The sequence below is a fragment of the Elephantulus edwardii genome, unplaced genomic scaffold, assembly GCF_000299155.1.
Source record: "Elephantulus edwardii isolate Elephantulus edwardi_28Jun2011 unplaced genomic scaffold, EleEdw1.0 scaffold00040, whole genome shotgun sequence".
Taxonomy (NCBI): domain Eukaryota; kingdom Metazoa; phylum Chordata; class Mammalia; order Macroscelidea; family Macroscelididae; genus Elephantulus; species Elephantulus edwardii.
This window is the reverse complement of record NW_006399790.1, coordinates 11,676,668-11,702,489: the sequence shown is the minus strand read 5'-3', so window position 1 is coordinate 11,702,489 and position 25,822 is coordinate 11,676,668. Positions and strand designations below refer to the sequence as shown.

The window sequence follows — 25,822 nt, the reverse complement described above, 5'->3', positions numbered from 1 at the left end:
CAATGCATTCTTAAATTAAAAGAATTAAAGGATGTATTTGGTGAATCATGTAATATCACAGAGTCTCATTATCAAATAACTACATTCTTCACAGTACATACCTGAATAAATAAAAGATAATGAATATATTTTATATCATTACTTAAAATTTACAGAAATAATATATTTTTATGGATTATAATATACAAAGGAGCTTTGGTGTCTTCGTAGTAAGTGGTTGTGTAGTCAAGCCAATGGCAGGTGGTTTGAATCCATCAGCTTCTCCATGGGAGAAAGAGAGAAAAACTCCTGTGTAATTTATAACCTCTGAAAACCAACTGGAGTGACAGTAATGAGTTGATGGTCTAGCTGGAACTAGCTGCGCTACGATTCCAAAGGCGTACGGTTCGAATCCAACAGCTGCTCCGTGGGATAAAGATAGGTAATCTCCTTCTATGTGATTAACTCCCTCTGAAAACCCACCAGAGGATCAGCTATGGGTTGGTTCTGAATTAATTGTATACAAGAACAGTGATTGAGTAGCAATTAATGCTTATGTGAAAATTAAGGTTTTGATCTATTACTTGCCATGAATGCATGGTGTCATCTACATTTTACTTAACACTGATGGAACTATAAATGATTAAATATTTCATTCTTGAAATGCCCAGCAAGATTATAACTTGGCAGATGGCAACCCAGGCTTTGTACAACAAATACAGAAGAAAACAAATACAATACATGTGATTGATAATCCTGGAATACTTAGCTGTGGAGGATGTAATAATTAAAATACTGACACAAAATGATAATATAAAAAAATGAAGAGAAATGGAATGTTGAGTTATGAATGGACCTGACATATCAACAAAAACCAAACCCAATGTAGAATTGACTCTAATGCATGAGAAACCACTACTGATTTTTTTCCCCCCAAGACTATAACTTTTTACTAGAAATAACCATCTATCTTGAATCTATAGAGTAGCTAGTAAATTCAAATTGCAAACTTTTCAGGTAGCAGGCAAGCATACCATGCCACAAAGTCTCCCTTGACATAGCACAGGCACTTTGAAATCTTGCACAAAGCTTTCCATTTAGGCTAGGAATCTTGAAAATTAATCAATCACCACTCCTATAGTTAGTGGGCAGACAATCAGGAAGCTTTCATTTTTCTCTTATGTCCTCCTGGTGATCAGAAGACTGGCAAACCCCATTACCACGCGCCACGTGCCCGGCAATACTCATCTGTATGCCAATCTGGTCAGACTGAAGTCAGACACATGCCATTGTGAATCTGGTGGCAGATAGTGTATGCAGCACCCACATTTTGAGGCACAGTCTCTCAATCTCCTAGGACTGGCAGGACTTAATCACATTGAATGGCTTCTGCTTGCAGCTATCCCTTACACTAAAAGAAGCATCATCTGTGACTGGGGACCATGCCACTGGACAATTTCTGGATTGCCATCAATTAGCCCTGTCTGGATATCCTGGTGAGTATAGTACAGGGAGTCATACCTACATTTTGAGGCACACATTCCCTATCTTCTAACAGAATGTGTTGTCCACGACAAGATGACCTGCCTGGACCTACCTCTTCAACTGACAGGAGCATCACCCAAGGTGTACAGAATGTCCTTAGGGACCCATCAGTCCAGAAGAAATTCCTGTCACCAATAACTCTAACTAATATCATGGGATTTACTAAATCACTTGGGCCAAGCAAAAGTATCTCTTGCAGTGCAGAAATATGTTCTAATACTCTGGACCCCATACAAATGTATTGTCTTTTATATAGTTCAGTATATTGGCAAAAGCAGGGTCAACCGTGTGCTCCTAAGAACAAATATATTCCCCTTCTACACAACTTGAAGAGGGACCTCTGGTGGCCATGTTGGTCAGTAGTTACCCTACCAACTCAAAAGCCAGTGGTTTGAATCTACCAGCTGCTTTGTTGGAGAAAGAGCAGCAGTCTCCTTTCATATGATTTACATTCTCTTAAAAAATCACTGGAGGGTCAGCTATGAGTCTTTTCCCACTAGATGACAATAAATTGAAAGGCCTTGAAGAAGGTTACCTAAACTTATGTTACCTTTCTAACGGTGGGAGTTACAAATCCAATATTATGGCCAGTAATTTGGAAAATATCTCCAGATTCAAGCACCCTTGTAGGATCAAGTGATGGGGTATAAGCTGTAAGCAATACTTTGACAACAATCGACATGTGACATGCTCAGCATATATGCCAACAATGGTTTTCACAAGACAACTTATAAAATGAACTACTCAAAAAGGAGGAATAGACTCATTAAAACATTAGTTGAACCGCTGAAAGATTCACTACCAGGGTCAGAAATTATTCTGGTGCCACCAAGAACGAACCAAGGTCAGAAAGGGCAACCATATTGTTTTTTTAATTGAGAATGGTGTTGAGATCTGATACCTCCTCACTTGCCGCTGGTGACGCTGAGTTCCAAGGCTCCTGTTGTACTCTCTTGTCCTCTGGGAGCTCTATAAGCATTTTCTCTGCACTATAGATGGTCCAAAGTCTTTGAATTCAGCAGAGGTGACCCACCTCCTCTTGAATGTGCTTAGAGAAGTCATTATGGATGCACCAGTCCACCCAGAGAAAATCCTGTCAGGAGAAGCCATGATCTTGATGGGGGCCCCTTTAAAAGACAACTGTTCCAGCTCTTTCAAGAGGCGTTCCTCCATTCCAGGGAACATGGTGTTTCCTCCTGTCAGCATAATCTTTGCAAAAAGTTTCCTTTGCATTCTAAAGTCACACTTAAAGATGCTGGTGGCCACCATTTTTGAGATTCCAGGGTTGTCAAGACCTAGTAGGCGAGGTTCAAATAGAACTTCAGGAACCTGGTACAGGTGATCACCAATGTAGATAACAGACCCATCTGGCAAACTGTATCCTTTCTGGACTTCTTCACGCTTCTTCTTCATCTCCTTCTCTCTATCAAAGGCCACATAGCACAGCTTCTCTTTGATGTCACACACCACACCCCTGTCACCTATGTAGGAGTTTGCATATCCAGTGGTTTGCAGGAGCTGGGCGAGATATTCTGTAAGGTCTCTCCCTGCTATGTAGAGCTTGGTGACACCTTGGCGCACAGGGTAACCCTCAAAGACTGGGACAGTACAAGTGATGCCATACCCACTTTCTACAACCAGGCCTGTGAGGCAGGAAGAGGCATAAAGTGATAAAGCTGACTGGTTGGACAGATAGAAGGAAGGCACATTGAAGGTCTCGAACATTATCTCTGCTATCTTCTGACGAATACTCCTGGGGTTCAAGGCGGGCTCAGTCATGAGCACAGGCCATTCACTGGGTATCACATGAAGCTTGCACTCAAAGAATTCCCTCCATATCTTTTCCATGCCATCCCAGCCCAAGACTAGTCCATATTCAATGGGGTAGTGCAGGCGAACAGCTATATGCTTGCGCAAGGCGTCATCCCCCAAACAGTAGTCTCTTGGCAAACAAAAGCCTGGTTCTTGATACCCCACAACAGAACGGAGGGTGTGAAGGGGTTTTTTCTCTCCAGAAAAACCTGCTTTACAGACTCCAGATCCATTATCAAAAATTATCGCACCAGAGTCTATCAAATGTATGTTGGGCATAAAGGAAGCTTACAGGTCACACGATTCCCCAGTGCTCAGATTGTACCTTAGGTAGAGTCGGCAAGTGAACCCTATCCCCAAGAAAGCTCTACCTTCATTTCATGAATTTGTTCTCCCTTCATGTGCCCCCAAACCTGAAATGAGCTTTTCAGGGACTGTGGTCAAGTAGGTCACAAAGTAACTAGGCAACAATTTTTCACTGAAACTCAAGAGTGACCTTAAAAGGGTAGGGCACTGGCACATCCTACCTCATGAGACATGAAGCAGGGAAAGATAAACTACACCTACGTACAACTCATGTAACTAAACCTGTGAACCCAAGTAGAGTATCCTTAAAGAAGAGGAAGGACTCTCCAGTTTTGGGTTGGTCCCACAGACTCTCTTTCTCTACACAGCTGAGGTACTATTCGGAAAGTGATAAAAATACACTTCCCTTTACAAAGAGGTGGCACAAAGCACCAGACACACAGTCAAGTCAGAGTGGTCATGCTCGCAACTCAGTTCCAAACGATATTTTCTTTTCTAATAGACCCAAAATAGGTGTCAGAAGAGGCACTGAAACTCATTCTAGAACCAAAAGATGCAAAACTGAAAGGAAGATATAATGAAGAGCTGACCATAAGATTTCAAAAGGTAGTTCAAAAGCTTGGTGCTGAAATTGAAAAAGACCTGAAGTGCTTGCAGCAGAAGGTCAAGGCCTGTAGTCTTCAATATGGATTGAAGCTCAACATAAAGAAGACAAAGATACTCCCCACTGGGCTAATTTGCAGCACCATGGTAGATGGAGAAGAGAATGAGGTGGTTAACAGTTATAGCTTATTTGGTCTCATAATCAACACTCTTAACATCAGCGATAAGGAAATCAAAAGATGAATTGCACTGTGAAAATGTGCTGTTAGGGACCTATGCAGAGTGCTGAAAAGCAATGATGTCAGTCTAGAAATTAAGGGAGGCTGGGTTATATGAGGAGAAATGTAGAATCAGGATTGGAGGAAGGTTCATCAACAATCTGAGTTATGCAGATGACAAAACTCTGCTTGCTGAAACTGAGGAGGACCTGAAGCGCTTGCTGCAGAGGGTCAAGGACTGCAGCCTTCAATATGGATTGAGGCTCAATATCAAGAAAACAAAGATTCTTACCACTGGACCAGTTGGCAGCATCAGTATGGATGGTAAAGAGATTGAGATTGTTAACAGCTTTAGTTTGCTTGGCTTCACAATCAACACTCTTGGCACCAGCAGCCAGGAAATTAAAAGACTTATTGCAATGGGAAAGTCTGTGATTAGAGATATTTCCAAAGTACTGAAGAGCAACGATGTCACGCTGGAGACTAACGTGTGCCTGATACAGTCCATGGTCTTTGCAATCACTTGCTATGTGTCAGAGAGCTGGAAAATGACTGGGGATAACAGAAGGAGAATTGGTGCCTTTGATATGTGGTGTTGCGGAAGAGTATTGAATATACCATGGACTGCTAGAAGAACAAACAAGTTCATCCTGGAGAGGATGAAGCCTGGTTGGTCCTTGCAGGTAAGGATTCTGATGCTTTGTTTGACATATTTTGGGCATGTTGCAAGGATAAACCAGTCCTTAGAGAGAGACATCATGCTTTGGAGGGTAAAGGGACAGTGCAGGAGAGGAAGACCCTCGATGAGATGGATTGATTCAATGACTAGAGTAATAATGGTAGGTGTGTTGGGAGAAGGTGAGAGTGGCACAAAATAGAGCAGGATTTAGCGCTACTGTACATAGGGTCACTATGACTCTCAGGTGACTTGATGACACATAACAACAACAATCCAGGCCATGGTCTTCACAATTACTTGCTATGTGTCAGAGAGCTGGACCATGATTAGTGATCACAGAAGAAGAATCAATGCCTTTGAGTTGTGGTGCTGGAGAAAAGTCTTGAGCATGGATTGTCAAGAAAACAAATAGGTCTGTGTTTGAGAGAGTGAAACCAAGTTTCTCCTTAGAGACTAGGATTTTGAAGCTCCATCTTACATACTTTGGGCACATGGCCAGGAAGGACTGATCCTTGGAGAAGGACATCATGCTCAGAAGGGTGAAGGGACAGTGTAGGAGAGGAAGAACCCAGATGAGATGGATTGACTCAGGGACTGGGGCAATGTGGTTGGTGTGTCAGAATTCATGAGACTGGCTCAGGACAGAGCAGTGCTCAGAGGATTATGGGTCGCAGGTGACTCAACAGCACATAACAACAACAACATTTCAAAAATACAAATCATGATATTATGCAATGTGCCAAAAAAACTGGGCTTAGAAATCCAAAGGGAAGAGCACACATGCAATTTCTCAAGTTGAAAGAACAGAAGAAAACAATGTTTTTGAGTATATTAAGAATTAATTGGGATGTAAAAAGGTACAACCACTATGGAAGGCAATATGGCACTTTCTCAAAAAGTTGGAAATAGAAATAACATTTTACTCAGGCATTCCAATACTAGGAATATATCCTAAAGAAACCAGAGCTGCCACCCAAACAGATATATGCATACCCATGTTGATTACTGCACTGTTCATAATAACAAAGAGATGGAAGCAACCTAAGTGTCCTTCAGCAAAGTACTGGATAGAAAAACTACGGTTTATTCACTCAGGGGAATACTACACAGAACTGAAAAAAGGAACTCATAAAACAACATGGGTGACCCTGGAGGACATTAAATTGAGTGAAATAGAAAGGACAAATACTGCATAACACCACTGTTACAAAATAGGACTGACATGGGGGTTAGCAGAAACTAAGAAAAGAGGGGATAAATAATAAACACTGCATTGGAACAGATGAAGGAAAGAACTGTTTAAAAGGGATATATGATTAGGCATTATTCGTATGACAACAGTTCAAAATAAGAGATGCAAAGAAATGTGGACTGGGGGAAGGAGGAAATTATGCAACAATAAATGATTTCTTAAAAAAATGAACTGGGGTGTTGTTGTTATGGGCCCATAGCAACCCTACGTGCAGAAGCTCTGAAGTCTGCCCTGTGCCAGTCTCAATAATTCTGACACAACAACCCCCATTTCCTCAGTTACTGTATCAATCCATCTCATCTGGGGTCTTCCTCTCCTGTGCTGTCCCTCCACCCTTCCAGGGTCCTTCTCCAGGGACCAGTCTTTCCTGGCCATGTGCCCAAAGTATGTGAGATGAAGCTTCAAAATTCTAGCCTCCAGAAGAAATTTGGTTTCACCCTCTTCAAGAAAGAACTATTTGTTTTCTTGGCAGTATGTTCAAGACTCTTCTCCAGAACTAGAATTCAAAAGTATAGACTCTTATTCTATCATCTTTAATCATTGTCCAGCCCTCTGTCCTATAGCAAGTAATTGCAAAGACCATGGCCTTGATTAGATGCACGTTGATCTCTAAACTGACATCGTTGCTTTTTAGTACCCTGGAGAAGTCTGTGACAGCAGATTTTCCCAGTGCAATTCATCTTTTTTATTTCCTAACTGTTAGTGTTAAGGGTGTTTGGTGATTGTGGAGCTGAGCAAGCTGTAATTGTTAACAACCTCAATCTATTCGTCTATCATGGTGCTGAAAATTGGCCCAGTGGTGTTCTTTATGTTGAGCTTCAATTCACATTGAAGACTACAGTCCTTGATTTTCTGCAGCAAGCACTTTAGGGCCCCCTCAGTTTCAGCAAACAAGGTTGTGTCATCTGTGTAACATAGGTTGTTGGTGAATCTTCCTCCAATCCTGATGCCACGTTCCTCCTCATTAAGCCCTGCTTCCCAGATGATCTGTTCGGCATGTAGTTTGAAAAAGTACAGAGATAGGATGCATCCCCAACACATTCCTTTCCTGATTTTGAACTATGCAGCATTTCCTTGCTCTGTTCTGAGGACTGCTTCCTTGTCCAAGTATAGGTTTTGCATGAGCACAATCAAGTGTTCTGGGATTCCCATTCTCCCCAAGCTTAGGCAGTATTTGTTATGATCTACACAGTCAAATGCTTTTGCATGGTAAATGAAACACAGATAGACATCCCTCCATTACTCTTTGTTTTCTGCCAAGATCCGTCTGACATTGGCAATAATGTCCCTAATGCCACGACCTCTAAATCCAGCTTGTATTTCTAGTAGTACTCTGTCAATGTTCCAGTCATTTCTGGATAATTTTCAGCAGGATTTTGCTACTGTGTAATATTAGAGATATTGTTCAATAATTTCCACATTCTGTTAGGTCACTTTTTTTTTTAATGGGAATAAATATATTTATCTTCCAGTAAATTGGCCAGGTAGTTGTCCTCCAGATTTCTTGGCACAACTTGGTGAGTACATCCAGGCTAGCGTCTGTTTGTTGAAATATGTCAATTGGTATTTCATCGGTTCCGGCAGCTTTATTTTTTGCTAAGTCCTTCAGAGCAGCCTGAACTTCCTCCTTTGTCACAATTGCCTTTTGATCATATGTTGTTTCTTTAAATTCTTTTGTGTCAGCCAATTACCTTTGGTACAGTGACTCTGTATACTCCTTTTCCGTCAGATATTGTTCTAAAACTATGTATCTAAATTAAGATAGACTAGGAAGAAGAATTAGCCATCCACTTCCAAAATATAAGAGGCCTTCGAAACCCCTATATACAGTAGAGCCCACTTGGACTAACAGATATGGCAACTGAGGCTGAGCCCTCAAATTTGGAAACACAAAGGAGGAGGAACTGTCATAAGCAGAAATGAATGACAGGAACATGGAATGTGAGAAGCATGAATGTAGGAAACCTGGACATTTTTAAGAAAGAAATGGAACTCTTAAATATCGACATATTAGGTATTAGCATAATGAGATGGATTGGCATGGGACATTATGAATCAGACAGTCATTATGATCTACTATGCTGGAGATGAAAACATGAGAAAAACTTGGTGGTTTTCATAGTTTAAAAGGCCATTTCTAGATCTACCTTGAAATAAAATATTGTGAGTAACAGGATAATATCCATATGCATACAAGGAAGACCTGTTAATACTAGTATCATTCAAACTTATACACCAACAACCAGAGCCAAAGAAGAGGAAATAGATGATTTCCACCAACTGTTGCAGTCAGAAATCAATCAAGCAGGCAACCAAGGTGCATTAATAATAATGGGAGACCGGAATGCAGAAGGTGGGAACCAGGAAGAACTGGGGGGTAGTGAGGAAAATGTGCAAAACTAAACGAACGAAAATTCAAGTTTTCTGTAAACTTTTGTTACAATAACAACTAAAATACTGAGACCTTTAAAATATTATATAGGAAGAATATTGAATGGTACAGGAAGCACAAAAAGAAGACTGGATAAATACAGTCACTGTGCCATAGAAAATTGGCCAATACTGAACTATTTGACGAAGTAAAGAAGAAGAGAATGGAGGGCAAAAAAGGGGAAGGAAGAAATTAACTAGAATAGCAAAGGTTAGTGGGCTCAGGGGATGAAGAATTAGGAAAGATTCAATAGGGATTTGAAAAGATGGAGTGATAAAACATGTTGTTGTTGGTTTTTGTTGTTGTTGTTAGGTACCATCAAGTTGAATATGACTCATAGCAACCCTATAAACAGATATGAACCCTGCCGTATCCTGTGCCATCCTCACAATCTCTAACACACTTGAGCCAAATGCTGTTGTCACTGTGTCAATCTACCTGGTTGAGGATCTTCTTCTATTTTTCTATCCCTCTATCTTTCCAAGTTGGATGTCCCTCTCCAATGAACAGCCTATCGTAGCAACAAGCTAAACACTCTGGCTGCACTTTCTCCAAGACTTATTTCTTTGTTTCATGGGTTATTCTAATCCAACAACATGACTCAAAGGCATTGCCTATTTTCCTGTCAACCTTATTTATTTTCTAGCCCTCAGATGCATAGCAAGTAATTGAAGAGCCCCAGGCTTGAATTAGGTGTATCTTAGCCCTCCAATTAACAGTAATGCTTCTCAATAATTTGGAGAAGTCCTTGACTATAGACTTTCCAGGACAATAAATTCCTGATCTCCTGATTGCTGGCAACAACTATATTTACAGTTTCAATTTTTTCTCTATTTATTTATAATGATGGTACTGTAGGTTTAGTGCTGAGAATTTTTGTTTACTTGACCTTGAGATGCAAGCCATATTGAAGGCTTTGATCTTTTGCAGCAAGTGCGTGTTTCAAGTCCTCCTCATTTTCATTGAGCAAGGTTTCGTCATCAGCATAATGAAGGTTATTCATTAGTTTTTCTCCAATCCTGATGTCATATTCTTCTTCATAGAGTCCATAATGATAATAGGCATGTTGCTGTTACTGTTGTTGTGTTAGGTGCTGTCAAGTATGACTCATAGTGACCCTATGAACAAAAGATCTGAACCCTGTCCTGCTCCATCTTCACACTTCCTGACACACAAAAGCTCATTGCAGCAGTCACCATGTCAATCCACCCAATTGAGGGTCTTCCTCTCCTTTGCCGACCCTCCACCCATCCCAACATCATGTCACTCTCCAAGGAATAGCACCTCTTAGCAATATGTCCAAAGTATGTGAGGTGAAGTCTCATTATTTTTGCCTCCAAAGAGCACTCTGGCTGTACCATTTCCAAGAAATATCTGTTCATTCTCTTGGCCGTCCATGGGACATTCAGTGCTCTTCTCCAACACCATAGCTCAAAGGCGTCAATTGTTTTTCTGTTACCCTTATTAATTGTCCAGCTCCCAGATGTACAGAAAGTGATCATAAATAGTAACAGCTTGGGTGGGAAGCCTCTTGTGTAGGCAAACAGGATCTGGTGGGTGAGCCTTTGTATTTAAGTTGATCTGGTCTTACCTGTGAGTGAGCCTTTAGCTTGACATGGATGGATCCTGGTGTGTAAGTGTTTGTGATTTACTTGAAAGCTGGGGTAAACTGTTTGGGGGTTTCTAGTTGTGTTAGCAATCAAGTGTAAGCTGATAATAGACATAGATCAACAGTAATTAATTATGTAAAAAGAATGAGTATGAATGATTATATAAAACACAATCAATCAACAAACATTAAAAAGGAGCCAAGCAAGGTTTTGTTTTGTTTTTTAACCAAGCAAGGTTTTAAGAACTGAAAGATCAATTGAAGTATTTCAACAAATGTATGTAATATTGGATGTGTTCAATGTCAAGACAGTTTGAAGTCAACTATTTGAGCAATTGACTGTAAGAGACCCATATGTGTGATCATTCCCCAAAAGGTGATCCAACAGAATGAAGAATATATAGAACAATATCATTAAAGACACACAAATATGATATTGCTGAATCAAAAGCGTATCCAAAAATGAATGGATGGAAAAACTATGGTACATTCACATAATGGAATATTACACAGCATTAAAAACAATGAACTCATAAAATATTATGCAATATGGGTGAGCCTGGAAAACATGGTGAGTGAAATATCTCAGTAAAAAAGGACAAATATTGCATAAAAACACTGTTACACTGTTATAAAATAGAAATGTCATGGAGTGTTGGGGGAAGAATAGAAACAGATAATAGATAATAGATAATGAATGCTGCAATGGAACAGATGAGGGGAAGGACTATTTGAAAGGAATATATAACTAGATATTATATGTATGACAACAACTGAAACAAAAGGGGATTGCAAATTGGACCAGGAGTGGGGGTGGGGAATAAGAGAGGGGAGAGGAGACATGAAATAATGAATGAATGACATGAAATAATGAATGAATGAAAACCCAGTATTTCTGGAAACTTTTGTTAAATAAAAACCTGACTTTCAAAAAATTATTGAAGCAGTACATTTATCTTTAATTGCCAGAAGCCCAAGCTTAATTGACTGTGGAACAAGGCATGCATATAGCATTGCTAAGATGAGATGTATCCCTTGGTTGAAAGCAGAGAATAACAGAAAGAAATGTACTTTTGTTTTGACCATGCAAAAATATTTGACTGTATGGATTATATTATGGATAACAGTGAAAGAAGTGGGAAATACAGAAGAATTAATTATACTTTTACAGAACTTGTGCCTAGACCTAGAGGCAGATATTCAAATAAAACAAGGGGATAAATAAAAATAAAACAACAAACTGTTGTTGTTAGGTGCCGTCAAGATGAGTACAACTCATAGGGACTCACTGAACAATAGATCCAAACCCTGTCCTGTCCTGTGCCATCCTCACAATCTCTGACACAGTCTCAAGCCCATCATTACAGTTACTGTGCCAATCCATCTGGTTGAGGGGATATTACATAGTTTGACGTGTTTATTAATTTTATATCCTTTTGTCTTACTTATGCAAACTGTATGCTGAGTAAATAATTCAAGGTACTAGACCAGATAGGGAGATCTGGTGGCCTAGTGTCAAGAAGTTGTGCTGCAATCCTGAAGGCATGTGGTTCGAGGCTACCAGCCACTCTGCAGAAGAAAGACAGACAATCTCCTCCTGTGCTATTAAGTGCCTCTGAAAATCCACCATATGGTCAGCTATGGGTAGGTTCTGATGCACAGTAACGACGACGACTAGATAGTAGTAAAAGAATGTGGCAGCAGGATTGGAAGCAGCTTCATCAACAAACAACCTGCAGTATGTAGATGATCCAAACATGCTTAAAGAAAACACCGAAGATTTGAAGTCCAAAGACTGTAGCTTTCAGGATGGATCACAACTCAACATAAAGAAAACAAAAAATCTTCACAAAGATGGAGGAGAAAAAAAATTAATTTTTCTTGGATCCATAGAGAACACCTATGGGAAGCAGCAGTCAAGAAGTCAAGCAACATACTTTAACAAATATGCTGCCACAGATCCCTTTAAAGAGCTAAGGATCAAGGTTATCACCTTCAAGACTAAGGTGTGCCTCATAGGAACTACAATATTCTTATTTGCTTCATGTTGTTGGTATATGCCATCGAGTCACCTGTGACCCATAGTGACCTTATGAATAAGAGCTCTGAACCCTGCCCTGTCCTGAGCCAGTGTCACTAATTCTGACACACTAACCCCCATTGCCACAGTTACTGTATCATATACATGCCAAAGTGGCCAACAAATATTGAAAGCGTGATGCTTCTTTAATTGTGGTGGTAGGAAAAAATTATCTAATATGCTATGGACTCCCAAAATAATAAATAAATAAATCTCTTAAAAGAAGTAAAAAAAAAAAAAAAAGAAATAGTAGTAAAGCCATGGTGCACCCTAGAAGGAAGGATGACCAGATTTTGCCCCACATGCCTTGAACATATTACCAGGATGATCAAGTTCTTGGAGAAGAACATTGTGTTTGGAAAATTAGAGGGTCAGAGAAAGACAGGAGAACCTACGTAAGATGACTTGTCACAGTGATTGCATCAATGTGCTTGAGCACAGCAGATTGTGAGAATGGTACAAGATTGAGCAGAGGTTTCTTCTGTTCCATATGGGGTCACTATGAGATAGAATTGACCTGCCAGCAGCACCACCTCCACCACCACTGAAGCACATTTGGCAATCCTGAAGGTGTAATGAACAAGACTGCTTGACTGCTGACTGACCTCAAAGTACATAGTTCAAAACTATCAGGTACTCTATGGGAAAGAGATGAGACTGTTTCCTCCTGTAAAGATTTATAATCTTGAGAAGTCTACAGGGCAGTGGTGTCTTGTTAGAGTTGCTCTGAGTTAGAATAAACTCATGGCAGTGGGATTTATTAATTTGGGCCTCTTTGAGGATGAAAAGAATCTTATACTGAAAGTAAAGCAAACAAAAATTTTCAAACTCAAATGAACTGCACTCAAGTTGGTTCTGACTCATAAAGACAGGTTACTGAGGCTCTAAATCACAATGAGAGATTACTGAGCATTCTTTCTTACATCTGTTGGTGGATTCCAACTGTGAGCGGTATGAAGCCTTTGGGTTATCTGCATAACTCTTTACAAGACATCAGAACTCTCTGGGGAAAATCAAACCAAACCAAACGTTCCTTGAGCTCATTTCTGTCCTGTGGGAACAAACTCATAGCTGACCCTCCAGCAGGTTTTCTGAGGTTGTAAGTGGCATGACATGAGATTAAGCATCTTTCTCCCATAGAGCAGCAGGTGAATCTGAATGATCAAAAAGGCACTGTGTTTGGGCTAGCAGCAAAACTCCCTAGGGACCTCTGGACGGGATGGGGAGAGGGGGAGCGGGGAAAAGCCATATTAAATGCTGTAGTACTTTTTTCCAATTGTCACAGTCACAAAAGTAATTAAAATGCAATTGTATGAGCTAAATTTTATATAACTACATTAAATATAAATGTTGCTGTGTGTCCTCGAGTTGGAACTGACCCATAACTCTTGTGGGTTTTCAGAGGCAGTTCAGTAAATGGGATGAAATTGCCCATCCTTCTCCCACACAACATTCTAAAAATCAGAAAAATACAAAGAGGAAAAATTAAAAATGTAGAAAGAGTATACAAAAGCAATCTGGTGAAATCAAGAAAAAAAACTGCTTAAAAACTAATGAAAAGTAGGGAAGGGGAAAAATGAAAAAGAAAAAAGATGTATGAAAAGATGTTGTAATTAACTAGCAATAGGATATGGTAAATAAAACAATGTATAAAGCATCTCAGATGTTTTGGTTGGTAAAACAAAATATCTAATAATATCAAGTTCTTGGAAACACAAAGTCTTGTATATTATATGGTGAAGTAAAATTTGTAATAAGGCCATTGGAGTGCAATTTGTCAAGGTCTAGTGAAATTTAAGATGACTATACATTTTTTTTATCATCACTGAATTCCTTTTCCACAAATTTACATCAGAGAAAATCACCCATGTGTCCTGAAGGATACATAAATAAGCAAATGTGTTGCAGCATAATTTATTAGAGTGAAAATCTGAAAACAACCTATCTATCTTTCTATTGAGAAGATGATGAATCAGCAAAAGTTTATTAATATAATTGAATATTGTGTAGCACTGAAAATAAAGGAAAATATGAATGCATATCAATGGATACATATATAAAAGCAAATAGTATACAAAACCCAAACAAAGGAGGTAAAGTTTCACAATTAATTATAAACGAGTTGAGATTTTAAACCTAGTTTATAGAATAAACCTAAATGATATAAAAGTTTGCTCTATTATAGGTAAAAACATTTAATAATTTTCTGAATGCCATTGCACAGTTCATTAACCCTTCCAAGAATGATGTCCTTCTCCAAGGACCAGTCCCTCCTGGCCACATGCCCAGAGTATGTGAGATGGAGTTTCAAAATCCTAGCCTCCAAGGAGCAAACTGGTTTCCAGTTAAATAAAAGTTTAATATATCCATCAATTTATGAAAATTCATCAGATAACTTTCAAAACCACAAGATTTTAGGTAGAAGTAAAAAAGCCCTTTAAAAATGTAAAGGAGATAAATATTGTATAAAACCATTATTGTAGAATGAGTATAAAGATCCAAGAGGGGTGACAGAGGGTGGAAGCAGAGGGATAAGTATGTGTAGGGGGAGGGGAGATTAATCATAGGGTTGTACAATTTGATGGGTGGGGGTGAGAGAAATTGGAAGAATCTGTTCTAAAAAACAATGTATTCGAATTTTGTAAATAGACTAATAGAAAATTTAAAAAATGTAAAGGATATGTATCAACAAATAACACAAAGTGGCTCTCACTGGCCAAAGTTTTAACTGCATGTAGAATGAATATAATTATTTCACAAACATATTTTGGTATATTTAAGTATTTAATGTAGTTCTGTTCACAGATTTTATACTCCTCAATGCTGTCAGTGCTTGTTTAAGATTGCAAGGGTATTACATTTACACATTTGTAGTAAAAATTGTTTTGGAGCAAAGCACAGACTAGACACTGTTCTAATGGTGTGATCACTAGGCATTTATCATTCAAAGGATAAACAGAGCAAGGATGAGTAGAACAACACACATCAGCAGCAGCCTAAGTTCTCCAAAGGTAGCTATCTACAGGGGGATGTTAATAGACTTCCAAGCACACTCTGCATCTTGGGAGGAAAAGTATCTAAATTTCACTCTCTGGAATTAAACTCTAATAGGATATAATGTCTATGATGTCTATGTACCAAATAATATGTACAGAGAAAACAGGTGAGAGAAGAGATAACAAAAGAGAGTGAAAGGTACAAAGTGGTAATAAAAGTGGCAAACCTTTTGCAAGAAATGAAACTCAAAATCTATTGCCACTCAGTCAGAACCAGCGGGTTTCTGAGGTTGTAAACCATATGGCAGATTGTCCATCTTTCTCCTAGGGAGCTGCTGGTAGATTTGAACCACCAAAGAGACATGGCCTTTGGGTTAGTACTGCAACTTCCTCCAGACTATGTCACCAAAGCTCCAACTTGCAGGAAAGGGATATCCCTTAATGATCCTGTTCAGAGGGAATCAGATTTACTGACAGCAGATAACAGCCTTCCCTCCTTTACACCAAATAACATAGCTGAACAGAGTTCTGAGTTTCTTCAGAGAGTAATCATCTCCCCCTAAAGGACATACTTCATTTTACGCCCTTTTTGTAAGTATTATGTACATTAGCACTTAAGAGAGATGGGTATATAGCATATTTGTATACCCAGTGAAGATGCCATTAACTATAGACTTGTCCCTAGGTTATAAATGATACCCATTCCTAAGTGTCCATTTAAGCCAACTTTTTATATAAATATGATATTTCTTATTTAGCCTTACTTTAGTGCAAGAGAAACCTCAAGGGCTTTTCTCACATTTAAAAGCTGCACAAGTAGCAAGTGAAAGGGATGGTGATGAAGAATTTATTGCAAGGAGGTATTAGTTCAATCATCTCAAAAGTCTGGGAAAATTTACACAGCATTAAAGAGCAAGTCGCAGTTCTCTGTAAGTAAGACTGAGAACTTACTATACCGGAATAATAGAGAAAGAGATGCATTAATACATACTTGAGGGTGCATGTGTGAGAGGAGAGGTGTACACTGAAACAAATTAGCTTAGATACCTCAGAAGTTCTGGTTTAGTCCAGTTAATTTGACAATATAGGAGCTATATCCCCTGATTATAAAAATGGGAAGAAATATCATAGAGGTTTTCTTTATTTTAACTGGGTCTCATATGCATTTTTTTTTGGTAAAAATTTCTGCTGGTGTCTGACAGATTAGTTGTGTGTAGTCTCACATTTCATTACTCTTCCCTGTAAAGTTTTAAAATGGTCATGAATATTTAAATAGAGAATTAAGAGAGAAAAATCATCATTAGCTATCTATTCACTTATAAGTTGATTTACTTATGAAATTCACTACTATCCCCCTCCTATCTACTGTCTTTTTTCTGCACTAGTTTTGCATCTAGTCTCTTCTGAAATTCTGACATCATGTAAGCATATGTCACAACGTATACTTGGTAATATTCATATGAATTTATGATGTTTTAATGAACAAAAGGCCTGAAGCCTTTCTATAACTACTGACATTTATCAAAGCTCATAGAGTTTCCGGAGGCGTGTTGTTTAGGAAGTGGATGCCACTCCTGCTTCCAACATCTACCTCTCTCTAAAAGGAAGCACATCATTTCATGCACTCTATTTTGGCAAACTGTCAGCCAGTTCTTTCTGGTGTAGTGACTATGTGTAATCCTTCCATCTTTTTTTTTTAATGCTTCCTGGATCATTCAATATTCTGCTCATAGCATCCGTAAGTATTGCAACTTTCGATTTGAATTTGTTCTTCAACATTCTTCCAGCTTAAGAAATACTGAGCAGGTCTGCCTCTTGATTTTCTGATTCCAGATAGTTGCACATTTCATCCTAATATTTTATGGTTTTAATAGGTCTTCCTTGTATGTGTGCAGATGTTACCCTGTAATTCATAACATTGTATTGCAAAATGCACATTATGTTGGGAAAATCTGCTGTCAGAGACCTCTCCAAAGTACTGAAGAACAATGATATCAGTCTGAGACTAAGGTGCACCTGATACAGACCATGGTTTTGCAATTATTTGCTATGCATCAGAGAGCTGGACATTGACTAGGGATGACAGAAGGAGAATTGATGCCTTTGAGCTGTGGTGTTGGAGAAGAGTATTGGATATACCATAGACTGCTAAGAGAACGAACAGGTTTGTCCTGGAGAGGGTGATGCCAGGCTGCACCTTAGAGGCAAGGATTCTGAAGCTTCATCTGACATACTTTGGACATGCTTCAAAAAGGGACCAGTCCTCGGAGAAGGACATCATGCTTGGGAGGGCAGAGGGACAGTGCAGGAGAGGAAGACCCTCAATGAGATGGATTGATTCAGTCACTGGGGTAGTGGGGATAGATGTGTCAGAGACATAAGATTGGCACAGGATAGAGCAGGGTTTAGGGCTGTTGTACATAGGGCTGCTATGAGTTGCAGGTGACTCGATGGCACATAACAATAACATGCAAGATGAAACTGAAAATGGTCTAAGTATGAATTCAACCTATGCATACCATCAGGTGAAATCCATGTATATAAGCTGTGTTTATGTCTCTTAAAAAACGTATTTGCAATGAATAAGTCATTGATTGTGCAAAATTCAATCATTCTCTCTCCAGCTCCATTTCTGTCACCAAGTCCATGTTTTCCAACTACTGAATCTTCTTCTCTGTTCCCAACTTTTGCATTCCAGTCACCCATTATTATCAATGCATCTTGATTGCATGTTTGATTGATCTCCGACTGTTAAAGTTGGTAAAAATCTTCTATTTCCTCTTCCTTGGCTCTGGTTGTTGGTGCATATATCTTAATGATAGTGGTCTTCACTGGACTTCCTTGTATGCATACGGATATTATCCTGTCACTCACAATATTGTACTTAAAGATGGATCTAGAAATGACTTTCTTAACTATAAAAGCAACTCCATTTTTCCTCACCATTTCATCTCCAGAGTAATATATCATATGGTCATCTGACTCAAAATTCCCCATTCCAGTCCATCTCATCTCACCAGTGCCTAGTAAGTCATATTTATGTGTTCCATTTCTTCCTTAAGAATAACTTGTATGGAATGAGGGTTGCAGAGTGGATTATATTTGGGGTTGGGGGATGTGGGGGGGGATTGCGTACCAATGAGGGAGTTTTTCTTTTGCGTTTGAAGGAGAGGAGAAAACGGGGGGGGTGAGGGGTGCAACAATGAATGAATGGAATTCCAAAATCTCTGTAGATGTTCATTAAAATGAAAAATAAAGAAATTTAAAAAAAGAATATCTAATTTTCCTGCATTCATGGTTCTCACATTCCATGTTCCAATCACTAGTGTCTGCTTACAACTGTTCCTCTTCCTTTGTATTTCCATACTTGAAAACTCCACCTCAGTTGCCCTTTCTGTTATTCTACATGAGTTCTGTTGTACATAGGGTTTTTAGAGGCCTGCTGTTTCAGAAGTGGATTAGGGCTGTTGTACATAGGGTTGCTATGAGTCGCAAGCGACTCGACAGCACATAACAACAACATGAATGCAACTGTTTTTCCTCGTCTTTTCTTTTCTGGCTTTGTAGATTATGTGATTGTCTGATTAAAAATGCCCCACACTAATCCATCTCATTTCAAAAATGTGTGGTATGTCAATATTTATACATTTCATTTCTTCCTTAACAATGTCCAATTGACCAACCTTCATTCTTCTTATATTCCGTGTTCCAATCACTCTTGTCTGCTTGCAACTCTTCTTTTTTGTGTTTCACATTATGAGGGCTCAGCCTCAGGTGCCATAATTGCCAGTCTAATCTAAGTGTGCTCTGTTGTGTATAGTGTTTTCAAAGGCCCGTTATTTCTGAAGTGGATGGCTAATCATTCTTTCTGGTCTATCTCACTTTGGGTGCTCAGCTTTAAAACAGTATCTGACAGACAAGCATTTTACCCAAAAGAGCAGAAGAAAGACCATTCCAGATGACACAGCTAACAGATGTGGTATTCATCCCACCTTCCCGCAGCAGCATGCGTGCCCTGATCCTCTCCCACTTCATCATCCTGCCAGTATCCCCCTCCATTCTCTCAGTTACCCCACCTCATCAGCACCTCTCTCTCCTCTCAGGCCTCTGGCCATTTCTGCCCACTCCTTATGTATCTACTCCCTAGTGATGTTGGAACTCTGGTCAGGTCCAGGGAGGGGCAGGGTAACAAAGGTGCATATCAAGCAGCTGGGCACAGATCAACAGTGCAGGCAGAGTTTTGCCATGTTAATCTTGATGAAAATTATCAAATTGCTAATTTCAATTGAATAATGAGCCAAGAATCAAAATGGAAACATGTAATTCCTAAATATTTAACTGGGCTTCTATCCTCTAAAAAATTGTGTCCCAATGAATGCTTTAAAATTCTTTTCCATTATCTTCAGTGTCAGAAAGTACAAATAAAGTGTATTATGCAATTCCCTTTGGTAGAATCAACACATTAAAGAATAAAGATATCAAAGTGAAAGTTTCAATCAGTATTTTTGGTCATGGTATTTATTCAACCAGTCACGTACATTTTGCTTTAGAATATTAGTTTCAGTTGATCAATGTTATTTGTCACAACATATCAAATCCTTATTGATTTCCCCTTTACCCTAATTAACCTTTCACCTGCTAATCCAGCTCCCCTCTCCCTTCCATCCCAAATCTGTTAATCCTCCATCGAAGTTATCAACCAACATTACTAATATCACATTCAAGCAAAATCCAACTGAAAATTATCCAACAATTATTGGAACAGTACATTAACAGAGAACTACCATAAATATTACCTGGGTTTAGAAGAGGTCATGGCACTAGAGACATTATCACTTATGTTAGATGGATCTTGGCTGAAAGCAAAGAGTACTAGAGGAATGTCTACCTGAATTGACTATGCAAAGGCGAATGTGTGGGCCAAAACAAAAAGTGGCTAATTCTGAGAAGAATGGGAACCCCAGAACACTTGACTGTACTCATAAGAAACCTATACTTAGAACAGAGCAAGGAAACACTACATGTTTCAAAATCAGGAAGGGAATGTGTCAAAGATGCGTCCTGTTTCCAAACCTTTTCAATTTATATACAGAGCAGATAATTCAGAAAGTTGGGCTTCATAAGGAGAAATGAGGCATCCAGATTGGAGAAAGACTCTTCAATAACCTGGGTTTATACACATGACACAACCTTGCTTGCAGACACTGAGGAGGACCTGAAGCATTTTGCTGCAGAAGGTCAATGACTGTAGTATTCAATATGGATTGGAGCTCAACATCAACAAGATGAAGATTCTCACCATTGGGCCAATTGGAAGAACTGTGATGGATGGAGAAGAGATTGAGGTTGTTAACAATCTCAGCTTGCTCAGATCCACAATCAACATTCTTGGCACCAACAGTCAGGAAATCAAAAGACTAATTGCATTAGGTAATTCTGCTGTCAGGGACCTCTCCAAAGTACAAAAGAGTAATGATGTCAATTAAGGTAGCAATGTGCACCTGATCCAGGCCATGGTCTTTGCAAAAGCTTGCTATGCATCAGAGAAATGGACAATGACTAAGGATGACAAAAGAATTAATGCCTTTGAGTTGTGGTGCTGGAGAAGAGTATTAAATATGGACTACCAAGAGAACAAACAGGTCTATATTTGAGAGGGTGAAGCCAAGTTTCCTCTTGGAGGCTAGGATTTTGAAGGTGTATCTCACATACTTTGGGCATGTGGCGAAGAGGGACCAGACCTTGGAGAGGGATATCACACTTGGAAGGGTGGAAGGACAATGCAGGATCGGAAGACTTTAGATAAGTTGGACTGACACAGTAACTGGGTAGTTGGGGTAGGTGTGTCAGAAGCAGTGAGACTGGCTCAGGACAGAGCAGTTGTTGTGTTGTTCTAAAAGTTGGCTTGTTAAAATCATTAGTTAGCCCCCTCTGGTTTCCTGCTACTTTAACTACAGGTATATAGTCCTGCAAATCAGCATCAGTCATGAGACTAGCTTAAGTGAAAGCATTGTTTCCCACACTGTACAGAACGACTTGAGGTAAGAAAGACTTGAAGCAAGAAAGGCTTGTGGTAGCAAGACCCTGGGGAGAGCGAGACTCTGGTGGTGGAGAGACTGTGGCATTGCTGTGGACAAATGGTGGCAAGGTGTGACCTGAGGCTTCTTGCATTTGTACTGGGCACAGCTGGATTTTGCTGTTCTTGCCTTTGACGATGGAAGGAAAAGCTGCTTGCCGAAATGAAAACCAGAACATGGACTAACTAAGGAGTTGTATCTTGGAAGTGTTGGGTAAAACTTAGACTTCTTTTGGGTGATTTTGTGATGATTTTTTTTTTTTTTTGCCTCCCAACTCTCCAATTTCCTTCCCTAATAAAACCATTGTTGATACTGTAACTGTGAATCAGCAACAAACCTCTTGCTGCTGGTGGGGTTCTACAGGCACCATGGGGCTGGGCTATGGGCTCCTGTTCTGCTTTCTGCTCTAGGACAGTAAGGGGTTGTGTTATTCTTACTCTTTCTGGCCCTTTCAGAAAGATCCTCAAGGCACTGTGCTCCTATGTCCGGTTTTCTCCTCTTCAGATAGCATGGTTCAGAGTCATGGTACACAGAGTCATGACGAGTTGCAGGTGACTTGATGGCACATAACAAATATTTTATGAATAAGTAAAAATTTCGGTATGATTTATGGTTTGTATTTTCCACTCGCTGTTTTAAAATTATAGATACACAATGTTTTCAACAATTTTTGGTGAATTATAAGGAAAAATTAATTTTAAAAACGTATTAGTGTTGAACTAGCCAGATAATAGCAATCTATGTTACATTGTAGATCTGTCCTCCATAGACTGTAATATTTATGGAAACAGATTGCCAGGCCTTTCTTCTTTCTCCAAACTTTCAATTGGTAGCAAAGAGCAAATTATTTACTTTGCTCATGAACCTTCAGTATTTATGTTGTATATATTTATATATTTATTTGGAATAGGTGCGTGATACACATTTCTAGGACAAAAACACAGATTTTTTCATGTTTCTTCTGATAAAATTAAGCTATACAGGTCATTTAAAAGTATTATATACTCAGAAGAATATAATCATGAAGTGATTAATGATAGAGAAATTTAGCAGTAATGAGTAAAATGTGAATGCAACCATACATCCTAAACAGGAAATAGATCAAAACTTTTTTCATGAGCATTAATTTCTCAGAGCAAAATCACAGAGGCTGTTGTGTTTACCCATCCCTTGAGTATTATAATCCACCAAAACCACGATAGTAATTCTGTGAGGTTTTTTTGCATTAATTACATAAATATATTTGTTGTATTTTTTATTTATTAGATTATGTGCTGTGAAGAATGTGGTTACCATGTGCTAATGGGACCCTGTGGTATTACATGATTCATCAAACAGATAAGTTCCTAGAATTCCTTCAGCTTATTAATGAATTTTACTAAAATACCCTCACGCATGAATGCATGTGTCTGCATGTATGTGTATGTGCAAAAGAAGACCAGCAAGGGGAAAGAAAAGAGCTAAGTTAGAGAGAAAACAGAAGAGAAGAAAAATTGGGGGAGGGGGCAAAGCAAAACCTCAGCACCCAGTAAACTAAAAATCTATGAGGAATAATATAGGAGAGAGAAAAAAAGGGCAAATCATAGAGGGAAGTGAATTGTTATCATGGCTATGGTGACTTGAGGCAAGAATTTCTGGATAATTTGCCAATCCAGCAGAAGTTTGGTGCTAGAGTATAGAAGTTTGGTGGTAGAGTACAGAAGTTTGGTGTTTATATTGGGGTTTAGAAGGTTGGTGTTGGGATTCGCTGTCAGTTCAGAGTTTTAAACTCATCTAATAGGTGTCTGAGATCCCATGACGTGAGCTAGATTATGGATAGCACTTCTTCTGCTCTAGGATGTGCCGAGAGGTGGGGCACCAGTTGCATGGCTATTTTAACAGGACATCCATTTTGGACCAGACATCCTTGGGCAAGTGAAACTCCAGATGAGAGCTGCAGCAGCACACAGAAACTGATGTGAGACAGGTGATGAGGGAAAGCTACTCAACAGAATCAGAACTCAGGGTTTTCTCTGAACCTTGCTGGAGAACTTGGGGATGGCAGACAGTCATAATTGGCAGGAATAAGAGATTTTGATAACCCTACCCTAGAGGCTCAAAGTTAAAATTAAAGGGTCTGGGAGCATGCTGGAGAGCTTTCCTGACTGAAAAACTGTATCTTGATTCCAACTGGAATTGTAACCTGTTAACGGTTTTTTGGGTTTTGAGTTTTAACAAATGTTTATAGAAAAGTTGGGTTTTCATTCATTCACTGTTGCACGATTTCCTCCCTCCCCCGCTCCTGCAGCCCACTCTTATTCTGGACTGTTGTCATATATATAAATGCCTACATATACTACTTTGAAACAGTTCTTTGCTTCATCTGTTCCAATGCATTGTTCATTATTTATCCTTCTTTTCTTAGTTTCCCCCAACCCCCATGTCAGTCCTGCTTTATAACAGTGGTGTTATGCAGTATTTGTCCTTTTGTAACTGAGATATTTCACCCAGCATAATGTCCTCCAGGGTTACTCATGTTGTGTAATGTTTTCCGAGTTCCTTGTTGTTCAGTGCTGCATAGTATTCCATACCCTTTAAAACACCATGATCGTGAACCTGCTTCTACGAGTTTTACATTACTATTGCAATTAATTAGAAGACCAAGTGGCAGAGTAGTGAGAGGGCCTTCAGAGGAGCAATTGGTTTCAGAATTTATATAAGTAGGTACAGAAAAAACAGGGTATGTCTGACTCCGTGGAAATCTGTTTTATAAAGTGGATATTGTTTCTAGTTTGTTTCAAAATTTACTCTTTTATTAGACTAGCAGTGTCCAGCTAAACAATTAGAACACTACATCAGGCCCTAGGCTACTGATACACACATGTACAAGTTCCCAGATGATTAAGGTGGCTCATTTGAATCATGGGGGAAAGAAACAATATTTAGTACTGTCTTCTGATGTAATTGTGAGATACAAGATACAACCAGGTTTTATGGACAGGCCTAAAATAGTGCATGATTATTAACACTCAAAACATACTCTCTTCCTAACCATCTTAGTGAACACTTATTATTATCATTATTATTAATTTTTAACATCAGAAGATAACTGTTTCCAAGTTGTCATGAAAAGTCTTTCAGTGACATATCACCTTGATGCCATTAATATTTGTTCTCAATTGGCCCCTTAGCAATAATAGCAATCATCTAAGAAATTTGCACTGTTGATAACAACTGACACTGAGTACTGCAATAGAGTCTTGCACAATCAATGCACAAATCTTCATAACAAGCCTCTCAGCTAGGAGTAGTCCTTATCTCCATTTATAGAAGAGGAAACAGAAATTCACAGATGTACTAGTTGGAAATTACAGGATTCAAACTCAGATTTGTCCATTTCCACAAGTTGTGCCTTTTACCACTCCTCTACTTCTGATCAAATGCTGCAATGCAGATTTTTCAAAGGCCCAAGGAAACCTACATTTTCTGCCGTTTGCTAAGCTTGGCTGTCCTATATGCCTTTAAAAATGTCCATTTTCTCCTTAAAAATAAGTTCTGGAGAAGAACTTGCCACCTCAACGATGTCAAGTATCCGTCCCCAACCCCCAGGAATGCCCATCAGGACTAGGCCATTGCAGAACCGATCCACTAGAATGACCAGGTAGGTTTCTCTGGAAGTGTCTGAGGCTTAGGCCATCATCACCTTGTTAACCTTCACACCATCCTTTGGAGTTTGCTTTGTTGCTAGATTATACCCAATTGTCTCTTTAGCCAGTAGTCCTAAAACTTTAGGGTCTTTCGTTAAATGAACACCTCCTTTCAATCTTCTGTTGAAAATAACTTTTCCTCTTCCTCCAGCTAAGATCAGAGCTTTTAAAACAATTTCCTTTGCATTTAGTCTCTTAGCCACCTTGAGAGCCTCCTTTACAATGTCTGCCACAAAGAATCTCTGTACTTACACTCCATTGTCCAACATCAGTTTCTTGTTCTGGTATTCCTGGAGGTTCAGCCATATCCCTGAAATGACTTGAATTCCCTGGGCCCAGGCCATCAAGAGCCCCCACCTGAGAACCAGGCTTCACAGAAGCTTCTGGGCCTGCACTGCTGCGGGGACGCCATCTTTAAAGCAGGAATTGGACTGGCACGGCATGGAAGCAGGTGAGGATGTGTGGTGAAGGGGTAGGGGCGGCATGGCCTTCCCTCCCACCATGGGGTGCGCACACCCCCATCCCCACAGGGCGTCTGTTGTTGTTGTT

At 39.3% G+C, this 25,822-nt stretch overlaps 1 protein-coding gene and 1 pseudogene across 1 annotated transcript; both read right to left on the bottom strand.

The window, feature by feature from the left end:
- Nucleotides 1-2,493: 2,493 nt before the first annotated feature.
- On the bottom strand, nucleotides 2,494-3,615 carry LOC102873339 (actin-related protein T1-like). The gene has a single exon (XM_006885104.1). It carries the CDS (start codon nucleotides 3,613-3,615, stop codon nucleotides 2,494-2,496), a length of 1,122 nt encoding a protein of 373 aa, XP_006885166.1.
- Nucleotides 3,616-25,002: 21,387 nt separating this feature from the next.
- Nucleotides 25,003-25,758, bottom strand: LOC102872931 (annotated as a pseudogene).
- Between the last annotated feature and the right edge of the window lie 64 nt (nucleotides 25,759-25,822).